Source organism: Neomonachus schauinslandi, chromosome 16 (assembly GCF_002201575.2).
Source record: "Neomonachus schauinslandi chromosome 16, ASM220157v2, whole genome shotgun sequence".
NCBI classification, from domain to species: Eukaryota; Metazoa; Chordata; class Mammalia; order Carnivora; family Phocidae; genus Neomonachus; species Neomonachus schauinslandi.
In genome coordinates, this window is record NC_058418.1 from 24,647,047 (window position 1) to 24,665,770 (window position 18,724).

At 45.7% G+C, this 18,724-nt stretch overlaps 1 protein-coding gene across 1 annotated transcript in view; it reads right to left on the reverse strand.

Moving 5' to 3' along the window:
* The window catches only part of ABCC11 (ATP binding cassette subfamily C member 11), a 64,673-nt gene that overhangs the window by 30,754 nt on the left and 15,195 nt on the right, over window positions 1–18,724 (reverse strand). The window contains exons 6-15 of the mRNA XM_021705834.1: window positions 15,384–15,531; window positions 14,481–14,714; window positions 10,553–10,726; window positions 9,579–9,726; window positions 9,268–9,416; window positions 7,843–7,950; window positions 6,512–6,772; window positions 4,969–5,040; window positions 2,499–2,623; window positions 748–820 (exon numbers count right to left, since the gene is read on the reverse strand). Coding sequence (XP_021561509.1) covers window positions 748–820; window positions 2,499–2,623; window positions 4,969–5,040; window positions 6,512–6,772; window positions 7,843–7,950; window positions 9,268–9,416; window positions 9,579–9,726; window positions 10,553–10,726; window positions 14,481–14,714; window positions 15,384–15,531 — 1,492 coding nt within the window. The remainder of the gene's footprint in view (window positions 1–747; window positions 821–2,498; window positions 2,624–4,968; window positions 5,041–6,511; window positions 6,773–7,842; window positions 7,951–9,267; window positions 9,417–9,578; window positions 9,727–10,552; window positions 10,727–14,480; window positions 14,715–15,383; window positions 15,532–18,724) is intronic.

An 18,724-nucleotide genomic window follows, 5' to 3' on the forward strand; every position in this document is an offset into this window, starting at 1 on the left:
TTGATGAGGTCCATATTTACTGATGCCATTCTACAGACCAGACCTTCTTCCTTCTACTGAAGAGATAACCCTGAACGAGACAACTGAGCACTCTGCCGTCAAAGGTTTACAGACCCACCTTTAAAAGAAGGATAATAAGAGCACCGACCTCCTAGAATTACCTGAGGCTCACCTAAGACAATGCATTCAAGTTGCTACAGTAGTCTTTTGCATCTGGCAAGTGCTCAGCAGACTGAGATAACAGATAATACAACAATATTGCTTTATCTCAGAAAGGTCTTATGTAGATTAAAGGTGTCTACAGGTGTGAAGGATGGCGAACTGTCAAGAAAGTGTGACTGGCGTTGCCCCTGGGAAGCCATGGTGGCTGTTCCCACTGGCAAAAGAAGAGCTGGCCAGAGGGGGCAGGGCGGGAGGTGGGAGAGGGGAGGAAACGGGGAGGGATGGGAGGTTTCTCATTTTCACTGGGTCTCCACTGCTCTTGCTCCAAAAGGAGGAGTTCGAGGTCAGCTCCCCATCCTTGTGGGGTAAGGTAGGCTCTTTGCCAACTCTCACTGTAAGATGAACCCCAGTTTCCTCCCTGGGGGGAGAAGGCTTTGAGGCAGCAGCTGCAGGGCCATTGGCTGCTTTGGGGAAACAGCCGGAGTCCCCCCCTCTACCTACCCAGGGAGGCAGGCTGAGGATCCCAGAAAACCATTACAAAGGCACCATCACAACAGAGATGGGGGATGCTCGCCTCCCACTCACCTCGGTCATGTCTCCGAAGGGCAGAATTTCCAGGTCACGGTTCAGGGAGCAGCAATGGAGCACCTGGAGATACCTGCGAAGGACAGATTGCTAAAGGGACAAGTGGCCCAGCCACAGGCCCTCCAGCCTTCCCAAGCTGGGAAGAGATAGGTCTTGCATTCCATGGTAAGCAATTTGGACTTGATCCTGAGTTTAACAATAAAGCATGGGAGGCTTTTTGCATTTCCTTCTTCCCTTCATTTCTTTCCGTCTAATACACGCACTTAGTAAATATTTGAACAGAACAACAACAAAAAGAGACAGTGAAAAGCAAGTCTCTCTCGTCTTTGACTCTGAGTTGCTTTCCACGGAAGCAGCCACTATTACAGTTTCCTACGTATTCATTCAGAAATAACGTGGTTGTATATGTCTGTGTGCAGCATATATAGGTTTGATTGTTTTAACGGCACCATAATATTTTGTTATATGGCTGCACCATAAACTATTTAACCAGTGCCTCTGTGATGGACATTGGGGTTGTTTCTAGTCTTTTGCTACTATGAACAATGTGTAGTGTGAACACTCTTATAGATGGGCCTTTGTGCCCATTGGTGACACTATCTACGCATTCATTACCTAGCAGTGCTGAGTCTAACAATTGGGGTATTTTTATTTTTGACCAAATACTTCCAAACTGCCCAGTGAGTTCTATCAGTCTGAAAGCAGAGCAATGACGGTGAGAGCTATGTTTTGGGATGACTACCCTGGAGGCGGGACCCAAGATGCAGGGGCAGAGCGGGAGAAGACTGGAGACAGGGAGTCAAAGGCAGGGGCAGTGGGAACGGTTCAAGCAAGAGATCACAGGCAAGAACTGGCAGTGGAGACGGAGAAGAAGAGAGAAAGACGAGACCTATTTAGGGGATAGAGTTGTCCAAGGTGGGTGACCAATTAGACGTGAAGTATCAGAGGAGGAGGCATCAGGCTCCTTGGGATACCCAGTTCAGTGATGCCATTAAACTGAGTTGGGCAACTTGGGAAGAGAAGCAGGCAAGATGGGGGTTGGGCAAGCAGGGTGCCCCTGAGCTGGTATTGGACCTGACGTTTCGGAGCCCGCAGGACAGCCAGCTGGAGATCTCACACCCCTATATACCCCTCAGTGTTGCTATGGGTGCAGATTGCAACATCAAGCAAACAGTGATAGGAGGCCAGGGTCCACCAGACTTGGAAGCACAACTGTAGCATTCAGAGAAGCTTTTATGGATCCTCCATTGAACAGACTTCCAAGTGCGTGTCTCAAGCAGGTTAGCCCCGGACCCTGGGAGGGAGAGGCCACGAAGGGCAAGGATGGTGGTGGGCGGCCCACCAGACCATGAATCCAAACTGTTTTCTTCTACATCACATGACCTCATCACCCTTTCAACTTAGAGGTGGGGAATTAATTAACACAAACAAAGTTTTAAAGTAATGTTTTTAGAGGGGGAGGGTTATTTTGACTCATAGAGTGTAACAGCTACACATGAAGTTTCTGATTACAACTGGGTTCGAATCGTGATTCTAGCATATCCTCCAAGCTCTGTGACTTTAGGCAAATTATTTAACCTCTTGGGGCCCCAGATGACTCATCTAGAAAATGGATATGATAATAATCTCTCTTTGACGCATATAAGTGAGCTCACAGCAAGGGTTAGCAGCTGTCCAATTACTATTAGCTGCAGGGCATCCCTCCCCCAACCAGCCCCATGCACCCCTCCTGGACCCTCCCAGAAACTTACCGGGCCTTGTCATACTGGTCTCCCATGAGGATGTTCTCCCTGACGCTACCTCCGATGATCCAGGCCTGCTGGGGGACATAAGCCAGGCTTCCGTGCACCCCCACCGAGCCCTCCATCAAGTGCATCTGCAGCAGAGTGAGTCCAGCCTCAGGACCAGGCAGAACAGGGGAGGACCCTGCCTGGCTCAGCAGCTGCAGGGCCCAGGGCCCCACCGCCCTCCAGGTTCCTGGGGGCTCTCTTATGTAAATGGCACTTTTAACATGCTCCTGCCAGGCCCACCAGTGAGTCTGAGGGAAGGTCCTGGGAACATGCGGCAGCCGCCAGAGCTAAGCCAGGCCAGTTCCTGCTGTGACTTGAATCCAAGGTCTGCAGTGAAGAAACCCCATATTTTTTTTTCTCTTATTTCCCCAGCCCCATTCTCTAGCAAGTGGTGCGTCCATGCTCTTCACAGCAAGACAGGAAGTTCCAGGTCATCTCTGACTACCCCTGAATATCAACAGAATTATTACCATTGTTGTTAGGTGTGATAATGTCATTGTGCACAGATGGGAAAATGTTCTTATTTGGGGGACATCATGATGAAGTAATAAGTGGGAAAGTCTCATAATCTCTGTAATTTAAAATAGTTCTACAAAGGCACCTGGGTGGCTCACATGGTTAAGTGTCTGCCTTCAGCTTAGGTCATGATCCTGGGGACCTGGGATCAAGCTGGGAGCCTTCTTCTCCCTCTCCCTCTATGGGCTCACTCTCTCTCTCAAATAAATAAATAAAATCTTTTTAAAAATTGTTCTAAGAAATGTGTTTCTACATAGATGTGGCAAAAATGCAGATGCTATCAACTGTTGAATCTAGAGGTGGGTATAAGGGTCTTTAGTGTCTTCCCACTTTTCTGTTTGATAAATTTAAAAACAGAGTTTAAAAAAAGGCCATAACCCCCATCCCTACCACCCCAGCATTAGACCTCATCATCCTGTGCCCCTTCCTCTTTATGATTCTATGTTTCTACTCCTGATTTGGAGGCAGGCTTTAATTAACAAGAACAAAACTTTAAAATGACATCTTTTTGTTTTTCCTTTGTTAGATGGACAGTGACTGGTTTATTTCAAGAGGAAACTGAGAAATTACTAGCCACACAGAAAGGTGGCCTTGGATGGAGGCTACCAGGAAATGTTGCTATGGGGAAAAGCAAAGCTCTGACACCATGTGGACCTGGGTTTCAACCCTGGTTCCCCCCTCGCCTGCCGTGTGACCTTGGGCAAGTCACCTCTCTGAACCTCATCTGCTCATCTATAAACTGGCCACAATGTCTGTGCCTTCCTCATGTGGTTGTTTTCAGGTTGAAGGAAAAAAAATAGGAAGCTCTTAGCACCGGGCCTGGCATGTAAGTACTATTCAAATTATGTTTACTATTTTTTTTAAAGTTGAATCTTATCTTCCCCATTGCCAAGAAGTTGCGGCAAGGCCATCACATGTGGAGCATGAAGAAGTGAGCTATCGGGAGAGAGTTCTATGGACAATACGATACATTCCAAAGAGATGATAAGTTCGGCTATAATATTTGGGAGAAGGAGCTGAGGGAGAAGCTGGATAAAGGAAGAACCTTCTTGTTCTCCCAACAACGTGGGAGGGAGGGATGATGGGCAGAGAAAGGAGGGGGCAGAGAGAGAAGCCCAGGACTGGGAAAGGCTGGGGCTGAGCGGGGAAGTGCTGGTGAGAACTGCCTTGGGGAGGTGGCCATAAATGCACACCAGGAGTTGTGGCTGTTGTAAGGTGTTGTTCAGTGAGAGGTGTGCAATATGACCTCAATTGTTTGGGGGGAACAGGTTGGGGCTTTTTGGAAACTGGAGAAAGGGAGGGCTGAGCCATATGTCTGCCTGGCTACAGACCAAGCAGACCTCAAGAATATCCACTGACAGTGGAATTGGACAGTTCAGATCTCAAGGGCAGGGGCACCTGGCAGACATGTAAATTCTACAGCTGGAGTGCAAGTAAGACTGTCCCATCCCACTCGGGAGGGCCTCCTCTCCCCCATCCCTCCTTCCTTCCTCCTCCCTTCTCCCTCCACATCACACTCCTGATGCTGTCTCACAAGGGACACATGTCCCATTCTGAGTTGGGCTTCATGAAATGATTTTTATCATCACATTAAAAGTTGAGACACACTGTATCATCACCCTGAGAGCTGGTTGATTACAAACAGGGTGGGGAGAGCACAGAGAACAGGTGAGGGCAGACCTCCAGGGCATCTAAGAGGTCTCACTCCTGGCTGGAGGATGAGAAGGAGGTATATTTATAACACACCTCCCCCTCGGTGCATGCCCAACTGCTCTCAATTTATAAAAAGTGTATTGGCTCAGATCCCATTGAGCAAGAAAGCGATGGTGTGGCTGACTGGGGGAACTCAAGCTTGGGAGTCCCTGGACCGCCCGTGAGTGCTCATGCATGCACTCACAAGTCACAAGTCACTTACCTCCCCCAGGATGGCGGACAGCAGGCTGCTCTTGCCGCTTCCAGTGTTGCCACAGACCCCCACCATGGTCCCCTGCAAAGCCAAGGAGGACAGAGTGGCATTGGGACAGCACAAACCCTCCTACTCACCCAGGGTGGGCCTGTTGTTTGAACACAAAAGGACAAACAGAAAACAAATAACCACACCCACCCCAAGGCCCCGCAGACTAGCAAAGTTCAACGCCACAACCTCAAAGGAAGGAAGTTACATGGAGGTGGTAGACAGGAGGTCATGGATAGGTGGTCCTGTCGGGCAAGAAACCCGAATTCCAGATCTGCACCTATTCTACTCTATGATCCTGGGCAAGTCACTTAGCCTCTCCATGCCTCGGATTCTTCATGTGTAAAATGGGGACAGTGAAGTCAGCCTCACAGAATTCATGCATACATTCACTCATTTATTCATTCACCCCTCCCTCAAATAGTGTTTGAGTTTCTCCCATCGTACCAAGTACTGAAGAAAAGAACTCTCATGCTACATTTTAGTGAGGAGACATAAACCATGAAATAAATAAAGTATCAGATGATGATAAATGATTTAAGTAAAACGAATTGGCTACCATGAACCAAAGCAATTTTAGATGGGTTGGCCAGCAAAGCCTTCTTAAAGCAGTTGTCATTGCAGCTGAGACCTGAATGATAAGAAGGAGCCAGACACAGGAAGATCTGGTCGTTCCAGGCTGTGGGAGCAACCGGGTTGGCTGCCAAAGTGCTACAAGAGGGCTAGTGTAGCTGGTGTGGAGGGAAGGAGTGGGAGAAGAGGTGAAAGCTGTGGGCAGGATGCTTGGGGGATACCTGGGCTGTATCTTAAGTGCAGCGGGAGGTCCCTGAAGGGGTTTAAGCAAGAGGGTGACTTGAATTGGTTTATGGTTTAGAAAGAGCCCTCTGTCTGCCGCATGGTAAAGGATAGTAAGAAGGCAAAAGTGCAAACAGAGGGACTGATGAGGAGGCTCCTAGAGGAGCTGGAACAGCACAATGGTGGCTAGGGCTAGGGTAGTGGTTTGCGGGGGGTGGTTGGTGAGAGGCGGCTGGATTCAGGAGAGAGCTGACAGATGTCACCAATGGACTGCGTTGGTGGGAGGGGAGGAATGCAATCAAGTTTGACTTGAAAGTGCAGAGGTGAAATTTGGACAAGAAGGGAAGCTTGCCCTTGCAAACGTTAGTCAGAGAAGAAGACAGATAAGGTGAGTTCACAGAACAACCAAATTGGCACATACTAGCAACTTAATAAATGTTAGTCTCCTTCCCCTTCTCTCCCAGCATATAGCATACTAGTCTGGGTCTTGTTACTCAAAAAAAAAAAAAAAAAATTCTGGATGATCAGTTTATTCCCACTGAAGTAAGAAAGATTTCCTGTGCTTGCCCTCTGTGAACAATTTGTATTTAAAAGAGGGATTTAGAGATGGCAGTTTTTAGCCAAGGAAATGGTGGAGTGTCAGGAAGCTTGAGCCTTGGGCCCCGAAAGTCTGGCAGCCAGCCTGCCGGCGTGGCCTGGATAAGGTTACCTTTGACACCACCAGGTTTAACTTGTGCAACTCTGGGGCTAGGCTGTCCCTTGTGTCCTCTGGCCTGAGGGCTCCTGGAGCTGGCTGAGCCCTGGCCATCCCCTCAGGAGCATGCCTGTTCTTCTCCAGCTCCACAGCTCCTTTGACAGTCCCAGGGCAGGTCTGTCGCCATGACAAGGTGGCCTCCTCCAAAACCACTGCTTTGCTGTGATCTTTCAGTGTCTGGACATACAAAACAGGACTCTCCTGGAGGAAAAATTTCTGCACAGACAAAGAGAAAGGAGGAAGGAGGAATTCAGTTCTTTAGTCTAATAGGAATGTGTGCCCATTTTGCTGGCCTATCAGTCTGGTTTATAAACTCCTAATAAACAGTAAAAGCCTGAAGAACCACCACTAGTTCAGAAGGAGCCAGGTTCTGCTGGTGGGAATTCTAGATCAGGGTCTTCCAACTTTTGGACCACTGGGCCACTCTTTGATATCTGCAAACTGCCCACTCTGTTCTTTCCTGTTTCATTTTACATGGGTGACAACACTGTGGAATCATCAGACAGATGTGCCACTTTTTAAATTAAATTTCATTTATAACTATTCAAAGTAAAAAGGTCTGCCCATGTAGCACACAGTGGGAAACTGTTGGGGGCCATACATTTCAAAGTGTGACCATGAGCAGGTCACTCCTCTCTGTGTTTCCTTCTTCCTGACGGGGAAATGCTAGCATTAAAAGAGGGGGGTGGGAAGTACGATCTCACTGCAGTCAAATTAGAGGCACACGTCTCTCCCTGAAGATTAGCTTAGAAAGAGATCTAGAAAGATACTTCTTGACATTTTGGACAATGGTTTTATCTCTAGGTAGTGGATGTTCAGCGGTGGTCTGCAGCAAACTGGATCTCACTGCCTTATCTAATAGGGCAACTATCCCTTCAGCTCCAGCTGTTTGTAGCCACAGCAAAATGTGGGTCTGATGTTCCCAGATCTTCTGATTATTCAGAAAAATCCAGAAATCCGATTTTTATGTAGAATTTCCAGGTTTTTAAATGCAAGCAACAAATATGATTTTTTTTAAAAGCAAAACCATCACGGTAACCCTATACAAACCTGGACAGGGTCTGTAGACCTCCTCTGTGAGACCTGGTTTGTATAGACTATCCTAAGAACTCCCTGGGGCCTGATTAATCTGTCTTCCCAGCCCCCACCCCAGCCTGGGTACAGGAGGTCACTGAGTTAGCCAATCTGCCTTGCCCTGGGGTCACGTTCAGGAGGAACATCTCAGTGGCTGAAGGCAAATGAACACCCAAACAGAGAGCCATGTAAACAGTCCTCTGACCACTTACCTTAAACCTGTCCGCCGCAGACTTGGAATTCGTGAGGCCTTTTACTGCGAAGGGCACAAAGAACACACACAGCCGCATGGGAGTCAAGGTGGCCACCACAGTGAAGGCCTGGGCAAAGAGAGGAGGAGGTGGTGAGGGCCACCCCTTGAGGCCCCCATCCGGGAGCCAGAAGCCACAGAGCCAGACCCTGCAGCTTTCGATAGGCCGGTCCGTCCCGTGGCAGGGACAGAGCCAGTATTTTGGGGAGACTGGAAAGAGTGAGAGAAGAGCACTCGTCTTAATGGCTCCATGTCTGTAGGCCTGGTTCCTGTTGTAGCTTAGCGACTGGGTGATTCTGCAACTTTGGCCAGGTCCCCTCCCCCAACAAGCTGAGTTTTCCCACTTGCATAGTGTCAAAATCATCAAGTGGGTACAGGAATAAAGTCCAGGGAAACACTGAGAAAGTACATGTGAGAGAGCTTGTTTACTGCTAACAGAGCTTGATACTCTTATTGCTGTTATGATCGTACTCAGTTTTCCTTGCCTTAGATATTCTACTCTTTTCTAATATTCCAAATGTCCCTGCACTTCAAGCCTAATCCATGCCTCACTCTCTCCCGGAGACTTTTCCTGACTACAGCAGACCACCTACGGCTCTCAGGATCTCAGAATATGACCTAAAGTACCTTGGGGACTTTCCAATCCACACCCCACCTCCACTCCCTTCTTCATCCTTCACTGTGTGAGTGTAGTGTGACCCTGAACTCCTGCTGAGAGTTTCTCCTATAAAAGCCCCTGCGTCCACCCTCAAGCCTTCAGGGAACTTCTCTGGTGCGTGCCTGGACCAAGTAGAAGTGCCTGCTGTCTGGAGCACAAACGAACCTTTGGCAGACTCTCCAGTGCTCCCCCTCTCTTGCTTTGGGTGCAGTGTCCTTCCCCAAGCCCCATCTGGATTTCAACCTCTCCCAAAGCAGCCCCCTGGCTTTTCTCCTCAGAGAACTGGGATTCTACCCCTAAAACGCAGCTGCAGCTTTTCTGGGCCAGGGTCAGACCACAAAGAGAAGGCAAAAGAAGCTCTAGCTTTTTATTTAAGGTGTATTTTCAGGGCCCTATTTTGGGTTCGAACAAACTCCTTAATTTAGGATTCTCAACCTCAAGGCATGTATCAGAATCATCAGGGTTTTAACTACACATTTCACCTCCCCTGTATCCCCAGATGACTTTGTCATCCCTCCCTCCCATAGTTGCTATACAAGGGATGTCAGTTTTTCAGACAGATTGAGATGGAAGAAAGTTTAAGCATCCTAAAAGTCTGGAAAATCAAAATCAACATCTATTATCCGTTTGCAAAACCTTCAGATCTTTGAGGGACATGATCTAGGAAAAGACATAAAAGAAAAACTCCCTATCAATATGGGGGGAAAGCAAAGCACCCCAAGCACTTACCACTGAAACCGTGAGTTTCAGTTGTAAACATGTGTGGATGAGGAACATCACCGTTGTGCTCACTGTGGGGGCTATAAACAAGAAGGCAGTGGTCAGGCTCTGGATGATCCCAGACTTTGCCAATAGTTTCTTTTCCTTCCTTCTGAGGTCTGAGAGATAAAAAGCAAAGGCACTGAAATTAACCCTAAGAATATTCTCCAAAGAGCACCAAACAACTCCCAGAGCATGAAAGGACCACCCAAAGGGTGAGTGAGAGGCTTGGCCCACCATGACATCCCAAGGCACTGAGCAGAAAACCAGATTTTCTGTACCTTTAATTATTTTTTCAAATGGTTTCTCCCATGCATACATTTTAATCAGCTTAATGCAGGTGAGAACTTCACTGGTCACACGGATGCGCTGGTCGCTGACCTCAGAGGTGTGATTGTGTATCTTAACAATCCTTTTGATCAGGAACACCTGCAATCAGGATGCAGCAACAGCTTCTTTTGACAAGGGCAGGAGAGTTCACCCAGGCATAAGTATGGCAACTAGGAGTATGTCCAAAGGTAAAATCCAGATGTGGACTGAATACCTGGATTTAATCCTGCCCTGTTGGAATCCACTGTGACTCTAAATTCTAGGGTCCTGCTGAAGACTTCCCAACAGAAACTCTCCATCATGCCTTAGAGCACCTGTCTCACACATCCTGGGGGTGTTTCTCTCCTGTGTCCCAAGCCAGGCTAACTAAACAGAAATATGACTCCTCTGCCTTTGGGAACCCTAACCCCACCAACAGTTACAATCACCTTTTGATCAGAATACCTGTGCTGAGGGAGGAAAACCCTTGATTTCAGTAATTCAGAGCACACAAAACACTTCCTGTTTTGCCCAATTTTATTTCACCTGAATCTTTGTCAGCAAATTTGCTTCCCTTCCCCCCTTATACTGTGCTCAGCCAAATGTTAAATGCCATCTGGGCTATTACATTAGCACATTCTGGGTAGAAGAGAAGGAACAAAAACCTGTACATAGAGGACATCTACTAAGGAAAGTCTGTGAAGCAGAGGGTCCCTCATGGAAATCAATGAGATGGACTTTCACACATCATATTCACCTCTTATTTCTTTGGCCAGCGTTGTGGCCAGAGAACAGCTTGAGACAGAAATGGAAGCTGAAACTTAACCACAATAGAATCAACAGTCAACAGGAGTCAATATTTCCACTCAGAGGTACCCCAGATTCCAGAGCCCTGGGAGTTCTGGGGAACATCCAACATCCAACGGGTGGCAAAGAAAGACATTACCTCCACTGGTAAAATCAGGAGATAGCAAAGAGTGGCGGAGAGCACAGTGGGTCCAAGAATGAGGTAGGAGGTGACGGTGCAGGCAATCAGTAATGAGCAGATGAGCCAGATCAGGGGGCCGTAATACACTCCTTCAAACAGGTAGTTTATGTCACTGGCGAAGAAGCTGATGGCCTGTAAGACAGCAAAGCCCCACAGGTATCACCTCTTCAGGTACCTAGAAGGGGCTACACGCGCCGGGGATGTGAAGGCTTGGGAGGCACGATGGTAGAGACAAAAATACCAAGTTCACAGCTCTCCTCTTACTCTCTGTGTGACCCTGGGCCCATTACTATGCCACTCTGAGCCTCAGCTTCTTCACCTGTGAAGCTGGAATAACTATACCCACTTAATATGGTTGTTGTGAGGATGTCAATGAAATATAAAGTATCTGCACATGGGCTGTGCTCAATAAAAGTTATATTTTACTGTACTATTGCTACTACTTCTCATATCCAGATTCCCCAGAGAGTTACGTCTAGTCTTCTACCTTATTCTATCCTATTCATTCTACTATTACTACTACTAATGATGGCTGAAATTTTTTAGGCAGGAGCTATATCTTTTTATCCTTCTTTTTCTATTTTGCTATAGAGTCTTCTGTCACTTCCCTGCTCCCTAACACATACTGCCCAGTTCCATGTTACATAAAAGCTGACACTGCAAATCAAGAAATATTTAAGGACCCAAATCATGAATGTCTTTTAGAATGACCAATCTGAATGCCTTAGGAAGTGATTTCCTCTTCACTTTAAACTGATCTCCTTCTAGTTCCCAGGATGGGCCCCAGGCTGAATCTTTACAAAAATTTGAAGTGTATGAGGGATCCTAGCTTGGTACAGCCACTTTGGAAGGGAGTTGAACAGTATCTTTAAAAGTTAACAATTGCACAAACCCCATGACTTGGCTATTTCATTTCTCTGTTGAGAAACATTCACACACATGAGAGGAAGCACATATAAGGACATCTATTGCAGCTGTGCTTATTAGCAGCAAAACCCTGGAAACATTCTAAATGTCCATTGGGAGGGAAAGGTTAAAGCATCCACCCAAGGAGTATTAGATAATTTTGGGTCCTGGAGCAACCTGTCAGAGTTCATGTCCCAGGCCGGTCATGTACTAGCTGTAGAACCAAAGACACATTACCCAGTCTCTCTGTGCCTCGGTTGCCTTATCAGTAAAGTGGGAATAATAATACAACCTATTCCATAGCATTGATGAGATAATGCATATAAAACACTTAATTTTGCCACATTGAAAATGCTCTAAGGTGGGTGGGGGGAAATGGATAAAAGTGGTCAAAATGTTTAGCTATAAGATAAGTATTGTGACCATAGTTAATATTGTATTGTGTATCTTTAAGTTGCTAAGACAGTAGATCTTAAAAGTTCTCATTGCAGGCAAAAAATTGTAACTATGTAAGGTGATGAATGGCGACTAAACTTAATGGTAGTGATTATTTGGCAACACAGATTAAATCATTACCTTGTATACCTTTAGACTAATACAACATTATATGTTAATTATATCTCAATAAAAATGGAAGGGGGGAAGGAAATGCTACAATTATAAGTAAGCAACCTTGAAAAGGAACAAGGAAGATCTGCATGTGTTAACATGGAAGGCTAAGACATAACGAGGAGGAAAGAAAAACTTCAAAAACAGCACAGACAATGTAGCATCCTTGATGTAAAAACTCACCCCCAAAATTATATCATACATTTTCAATTAGTAAAACAAAGTGGCAGAAAACTGTAAAATCTAGTATCATCTATGTAAAAACACATGCACAAGATACAATATGTTTTCTATGGGTAAGTTGCATGTGTACCTAAAAACACTAAAAAGTCTAGAAGAACACAAGCCGAATTGATAGCGGTGGTCACCTCCAGGCATTAGGGAAGTGACGGGGTCTGGGGAGTCATCTATTCTACTTTATTTTGTTTCCGAGGAGAACGTATGCAGGGGTTTTTTAAATTAATTTTAAAAATAAAATTTATGGAGGCAATAGGACTCCTCACGTGAGCAGCTACTTCCAAGTGGGCCATTCTGTCTTAGGTTCATGAGGCTGTTTGGGGGAAATTGGCCTTGCACCCAGCAGGTGCTCAGGACAGAGACACAGGAAAAGGAACCAGGCAGGCCTCAGTGCAGAAAGTCTCTTTGGCAAGGCAGGGAAGTGCACTGGTTCAGAGCCTAGACCCTGCAGCCAGGCTCTGCTGCTTTCCAATCCCATGACCTTGTATACGGTTCCTACTCCTTCCATGCCTCAGTTTCTACCTCTGTGACCACAGGAACAATAACAGAAACTACCTCATAAGAGGGTTGTCAGAAGACTGACTGAGCTAATGAGGTAAAGTCTTGGGGACAATGTCTGGCTAAGTGGAAGTTAATAATTACTATGATGACTCTCCTAAGATAAACAGGAGGAAGGGCTGCCACAGATCTCAACTTCAGTCAAATGCAGGACAACAGGGAGTCCCCATGCTCAAGGCCTAAGAGAAATCAGCAATACAATTTAACACTTCTGAACTGCTGTCCCTTTTCTATGTGCTTTATATGTACTAACTCATTTAATCCTATGAGACAATAATCCTGTAAGGCTGGTCTTATTATTCCACAGCTTCAGAGACTGAACAAGTTGCCTCAGGTTACAGGACTAATAAAATGGTGAAGAAAAAGGGTAATGATGATAACAAATATCTTATGTTGGCTACCAGTTGAGTTTAGAGAAGCATCCACTAGATGGCAGTGCTTAATTTAGCAGACATTTTTTCGGACATCTGTCCTGTGTAATTCAAATGTCAGCATTTTGAGGGATAGAGTGGTGAATCTGAAAGGGTTTGTGTCTTTGAAGAGGGCTCATGTTAGTGGGGCAGCCAGATTTGCGCTTGGTGGGGGCTGGGGGTGAATGGTGGGGTTTGGCGATATTGTCATGAAGGAGAGGACATCCATGAAAGATGAGTGGGATTATAAAAGGGCAGGGTGTGGGGGTGATGTGAGCAACATTGCCAGGAGGTGGAAAGGCCTGGGGACTGAAGGTTAGCCCAGCCTGGCTGAAGGGACAAAGCCAATCTAGGGCTGGAGGAGGGGAGATGGGAGGAGGCAAGGTTGGACAGTTGCTGATGCCAAATCACCAAGGGGTCTAGCTTGAGGGTAAGGGGTCAGAGCAGTGCTGCCTTTTCCAAAAATTTAAATGTCTGTTTCAATATAAAAGTCATTCATGCTCCTCAAGGCAACTGGTAAGCAATAGAAGACTAGGGAACGTGAAACTAAATGTACGAAATTCCAATACTCCCATGACCCTGGGTCATAAGTTGGAGCATCTTTTTCCAATCTCTGTCAACATTCGTCTGTTTGTGTTACATTGCAGGAGGAGCAAGAGCAGGGAACTGATAGCCCCAGAACAATCACCAAGCAGCTCTAAGGACTCCTCTTTTGCAGATAAGAATTAACCCTCAGAGAGGTGATCTATGATTGCTTTTCCCTTGACTTCCCTGAGCTATCTCATCCATCCATACCCTCCACCCCAGGCTGACTGAGGGGATGCGCTCTCCAACGTGCTTCTACTGAGGGTTTGTGTCCTTTTGTTCACGGCTATATCCCCCAGGGCCTAGCGCAGGGTCTGGTTCAGAGTAGGCCTCAGTAAGTATGTGTTGAATGAATGAATCAATCTTATCCAAAGCCTCTGAATGCAAGTGGCATCTCCCTCAGTTACCGTTGACCTGCTCTTATGTCCTCAGAGGCAACTGTTGATGATTATCCACACACACCCTAAGAATTATTTCCTTTCTCTCCTAACTCCCTTTCCTCCCTCCCTCAGCCCCCAGGGCAGGGATGTCTGGAGGAAGGCTAAGCAACTGTGACCTCCAATATAGTCCCAGGCACCTACCTCTCCAGTGGTGATGTGTGTTAGAGACTTAAATTGCATTAGCTTCTCAAAGGCAAAGGAGAAAACAGCAGAACGAAACCTGATGCCTGTGCGCTGGTTTAAGACCCAGCATGAGCACAAACTCAGAGACTTCAAGCACTCCGTGAAAAAGAGGGCAAAGCAGAGTCCCACCCCATAGGCAATATTCCCTGATGGCGCTTCAGAATATTCCAGGATCTTTGGTATAACCAGCATCTAGAAGGAAGCAGGAATTTGGATTACTCAGTGCTCCAGTTTTCTTCTGGAGAGACTTGCACCTGTCCCATGTCTAGGCTGCATGGTCAAAGTACCCTACCCTCTGTAGGCCAACTGGTGAGCATGTGACCCCAGCTAGGACAATGAGACTTACTCTCTGCAGTCAGATTCTTGGGCCAAGGACCTGGAGGACAGGAAATCAAGTTGATTCATCTTAACTATGGTACTTGGAGGAGACCGCTAGTTCCTGCCACCTACATTCCCGGAGCTGCTCAGCCACTTCTCAAAGCAGCTAGCTTGTACTGAGTCAGGATATGTTCTAGGAGCATTATATATTTATCTCATTAAAATTCACTCTGAGAGGCAGGTAATGTCATGCTCTCCATTTTGTACATGAGGTCTACCACTAAGTGTGTCATGGGGTTCCTTGAAGAAGCTAAGGTAAACAAATTGCCCAAAGTCACCCAGCAATTAAGTGGCCAAGGTTTGAACCCAAGCAATAGCTGCAGAGCTCACCCTCCTAACTAGTACTAGCTCTACTACCTCCAAAAGGTCTTCATCTTCTGAGTGTAGCTGAGAGACAAACAATCCCCAGCTCCAGGCAGGGACTTGGACGTGCTAACCTCTAAAGCCTGGAGTCCCCCAAACCTTATGAAGCCAGCCACTTACTGGGCCTAACACGGCCAAGGCAGAGAAGAGGCAGCCCAGAAACATATCGAAGAGAGCCCTTGTTCTTTGAAATCTCATCATCACTCGAAGCACTGAAGCTTTTTCAATCCCATGTCTTGAGACTTCTTCTTCCCAAAGGAGGCAGAGCCTTCAAAAGGGGAAAACTGAGCCAGTGAACTCTCTTTGCATAGAGTATCTCAAGTCAGTCCCAGACATATTTCATCTACAAATGCTTCAGTATGTATCTCTTCCAGACTAGGCCTTTTAAAAAAACTACAGTGACATACAATAGTTATTCGTTAATGACTATTAATTATTAAAAACTATTAATTGACATATATTAATGTAACATATTAATTACATATTTAATAAAAAATTCCTTGATGGCATTTAATACCCGGTGTGTATTCGAATTTCTCTAATTACGTCAAAAACATGTTTTTATGGTTCGTTTGCCCAAGTCAAGATCCAAATGAGGTCCACACATTGCATTTAAATGACAAATCTGATAGGCTTCTTGTGTCTCATTTTAACCTGTAACAGCTTCCCCTTCTCTGCATTTTCTGCCATTTGTTGAAGAAACTGCATCATTTATTCCATAGAATTTCCCACATTCTGGATTTGTGTTGTCTAACATAACCTTCTGTGCCCTGTATTTTCTATTAAATTCCTAGCTAGATCCGGAGGCATAGTGAAACTCAGAATTCAGGTCAGCTGGCAAAAATACTTAATAGGCGATGCAGTGTATTTCTTTTGCATAACATCAGAAGACACAGTGTCTGGTGTCCTGTTATTAGTAATGTTCGAGGTGTCAGTGAGTTAAAGTGTATCAGCCTGACTCATTCACTGCCATTCATTCCCCATCACTGATGACCATTGCCTAGATCCACTTCCATTAGGGCTGGCAAAATGGGGATTTCTAATTCTAGCATTCTTTCTGTATTTAGTAGCTTGAATTTTTCTATTAAAAAACAAAAACGTCTCAGGGCACCTGGGTGGCTCAAACCGTTAAGCATCCGACTCTTAATCTCAGCTCAGGTCTTGATCCCAGAGCTGTGAGTTCAGGCCCCGTGTTGGGCTCCACGCTAGGTGTGGAGCCTACTTAAAAAATAAATAAGTAAAAAAGATAACTTTCCCTCATCGACTATTTCATTACCCTGAAACACAGTGAACTGAGGAAATAACCTAAGACTTTAATGTCACTCTTTCTTTTTATACAAATTAAGATTCATAAAACCCAAAACTCTGACCTCCAAAAAGTGCCTCCATTTATTTCAAAGTCCCCCAAAGGGTGCCCCAATGTTGGGTCACCTAATTAAAAGTGTGCCCTTATTTTGCCAATCTATGCTAACGATGCCAGGCTGTTTATGTTACATCAGCAAAACAGGAACACCAAAAACATTTCTTTGGGGAAAAAAATTGAAAAACAATATTTCAAAAAAGCATTAAAGAAGTTATCATGACAGGAATTAAGAATTTTGTTGACTCACTTATCCTTCTTTTTTATTTTGTATTATTTTGATGCAGGAGCAGGTAACTAGAAAATAATCATTCTCTTAATCTGGCCCTGGATGCTTCCCAAGTATCCACAATCCAGTCTGTCAGCGGCAATCACCATGTTGGCATCTGCCCTTTTACTTCCTGGCTCCTGCTACACCTTGTTTGGTTCTGCTGTCTGGAAAGCAATTATCACTGCCCATGATGAGAACATCAAGGACTATGCCAAGAGACTCCAGGACTCTCTGAAGCTTCCACTCCTCACAGAGCAGGAGCATGGTGGGCCGCCCCTCGTGCCCAGGGCCTGAGAGCAGCACAGCTCGTCAATGTTCTCGAACAGCTCTATCAGCTTCTGGTTCTCATCTTCTGTCACCAGGTCTCTCATGGCAGGCAGTTCTAGCCCTTTCTACTCCTTACTCCTGCAGCCATGGACACTCATGCCCAGCTTAAAGCCAGAAAGGAACAAACAACATGAGAATTTTCCTGTCCTACATTTCCTCACCTGCCATCAAAACCCCAGGCTGCTTCTTCCTTCCTGAGTTATAAAACAACTGCCCCATGCCATGCCCATCGGTGTGAGCCAGATAACTTGCAGGGGGTGGGGCGGTAGTCTGGGCCCTAGGTCAATAAACCAAAAATGTCTCCATGACACCCATATGTGTTAGAGGATTTTATTGCTAGTGGGCAGTATTACTCAGGTCAAACCATGGGGCCACCTCTTCTTGTTCCAGCTCTACCTCCACATATAACCTAATCCACAGAGACAAAAAGCTCTAGAGTAGGTTCTACTTTGACTAAACAAATCCAAGTGTCCCGCAGCCTGCCCTCAGCTCACCTAGCAACCATATCAATTTCTGGCCATGATTACCAGATTCAGAAGACTTGCTTTCAGACTTGCCTTCCTCCCTTCATTAGCTATATAACTCTGAGAACATCATTTTACTTCTCTTAGTCCTCAATCTCTTCACGTGTAAAATGGGGAAAATAGCATATGCCCTGTTTACTTGTGATGGCCAAAGGAGGTGATGGATGGGGAAATGCTCTGTAACTACAGAACGATGAACACTATGGAGAATTATGATAGTAATACTGAAGATGATGGTGGTGATAATGTTGACTCTGCCACTGGGCTAATGACCGTGGTGGTGACGGTAATGGCTGGCAGTTTGTCGGCAAATCCTCATGGAAGTCAAAGCAGTTCTTCTGAGGGGCTAGGGAAGATGCACCCCAGAATTCTGCCTGTTTAATGGGGAACACAGAGAAAGAAGCGTCTCTAAAGGTGGGAATGCATGGATCATTATTTTTTCAAATAAATGTCCCAAAGTGGCGTGATGATAAAAGTATTCGTAGACAGACATGGTGAGTTATAGAATAAAAACAGCAGAATCAGTGCACTCAAAGTGAAGAGACATAAATCAGGAAACCCTGTACTCACAATGGTTAAAGAACAACCAAACATCTAACTGGTTGCCTATTATGCACCGAGCATCTTTCCATGTGCTTTAAACTGAATTCATCATCTCTTTTGACTCTTACAACAATCCTATGAAAGACCACGAGATCATTTTTATGATCCATTATTTTATGCATAAGGACGCAGGGTGTCTGTAAGGGTAAGTGACTTGCCTGACATCATAGCTGGTAAGCAGTGAGGTTCAGACCAATATCCGGCATGATGCAAGAGGTAGGTGCTCCCTGAAAACTTTTTTTTTCTTTTACTGAATAATTCTGAGAAGCAGTGGGTCAAAGTTGAACCAGCTTTTGTTTTCTCAGTGCCCTCAGTACACTAATTTGCTTTGTAAACTAATCTCTGAGACCTGGCAATAATATGCCACGTTTCTCAA